This window comes from Pterocles gutturalis, unplaced genomic scaffold, assembly GCF_000699245.1.
Source record: "Pterocles gutturalis isolate BGI_N339 unplaced genomic scaffold, ASM69924v1 scaffold1507, whole genome shotgun sequence".
NCBI classification, from domain to species: domain Eukaryota; kingdom Metazoa; phylum Chordata; class Aves; order Pterocliformes; family Pteroclidae; genus Pterocles; species Pterocles gutturalis.
In genome coordinates, this window is record NW_010107589.1 from 1,051 (window position 1) to 2,412 (window position 1,362).

At 59.3% G+C, this 1,362-nt stretch overlaps 1 protein-coding gene across 1 annotated transcript in view; it reads right to left on the bottom strand.

Moving 5' to 3' along the window:
• AAAS (achalasia, adrenocortical insufficiency, alacrimia) overlaps positions 1 to 1,362 on the bottom strand; it is a gene marked incomplete at its 3' end in the record, with an annotated part of 3,633 nt that overhangs the window by 891 nt on the left and 1,380 nt on the right. The window contains exons 5-6 of the mRNA XM_010088140.1: positions 741 to 834; positions 582 to 647 (exon numbers count right to left, since the gene is read on the bottom strand). Coding sequence (XP_010086442.1) covers positions 582 to 647; positions 741 to 834 — 160 coding nt within the window. The remainder of the gene's footprint in view (positions 1 to 581; positions 648 to 740; positions 835 to 1,362) is intronic.

Here is a 1,362-nt window from a genome sequence, read left to right on the forward strand (position 1 = left end):
CCACACCAAGATGATTTTTCCATCCTGTCACAATTTCTGCCCCAAAATCCTCGCAGGACCCACGTGGCTGCACAGAGCACAGGGGCTGCCAGCCATGGGAGTCTCCACATTTCCCCCCACATCCATTTTTTTTCCCCACCCAGCTTTAAGCACGGCAAAAAAATTGAGCTGCTGAGTTTGGGCGCAGCAGGTTCAGACACCGCTGGGCTGAAGGAGAGGGAGCGCGAGGCAGCAGCATCCCCGGCACCGCGTTTCGGTGCTTCCCTCAAAGCTCGACGGAGCGGGGCCCGGCAAGGAGAGCCCGAATGGTGCGATTAGCCCCGGGGCTGCTCCTAAAAATGGAGCCAAGAGGCCCCAGCGGGCTCCAGGCGTAATGTGGGAATGCGGAGATGTCACAGCGGGGTTGGGAGAGGGGATTCATCCCACTGGGAGCGGGAAATTCAAAGGACTGGAGGCACAGTGGGGAAGGATGGAGGGTGGGTGCTGCCTTCCCCACCCAAACCCTCACCCCAGCGGCACTCACGCCCCTCCTGCCCGCTGGAAGGGGGATTTTTGGGGCAGGCGGGGGGGAAAAAAACCCTCTGAGGATCACGGCGAGCCTCTCACCCGTGGGGTCCCAGACCATGGAGTGCACCTCTCCTCCGATCCTGAAAGTGGCACGAGCGGCAGTGAGATCCCTCCCTGGCACCGGGGGGCTGCTGCTGAGGGGAGCACGGACCCCTCCCCGCAGCCAGACCCACCTCTCCTCCCCGTAGAGCGTCTCGAAGGTGGTCTCGGACAGATCCGCCACGATCGAAGCTGTTTTCGAGCCTCCCACTTGTCCCTGCATCTCCCCTGAAACAAAATCCTGGTCACTTCTTGGCTCCTGATTGAGTTACTCCCTCAATCCCGCTTCTGTTTCCAAAGTCATGGAATTTATTTCTGTTTCTTCCAACAGCTGTGGAGCAACGTGCTGCTATCCCATCTGCCTGTGTCCAGGAGGGAGGACAGGGGAGGTTTCCCCCCAAAAAACATCAGGAGCAGCCGCCTCGGTGGAAAAAAGCCACGTGAGACGGGGGTTGAACTCCATCCAAGTTTCCCTGCAAACTGTTTGTGACTGTAAGATCGTAACCGGGAGCAAGAAGCGATGCAAGGGAGGAAAAAAACTCGACCCCGCAGGGATTCTGTGCTTTGAGAGACCCCCAAGACACCCTTCCCCCTGCTTGCCGTGGGGTTGCCTCCGGCTTTTTGCCCCCAGGAGGCTGGGAAACGCAGCTAATAACCAAAAACCCGTCTGGCCGAGCCCAGCCATGGCCAAAAGGAAGATTTTTTGGGGAGCAGCTGCTCACGTCGGCTCGGGGAGACTCACCCCGACGCTCCGAG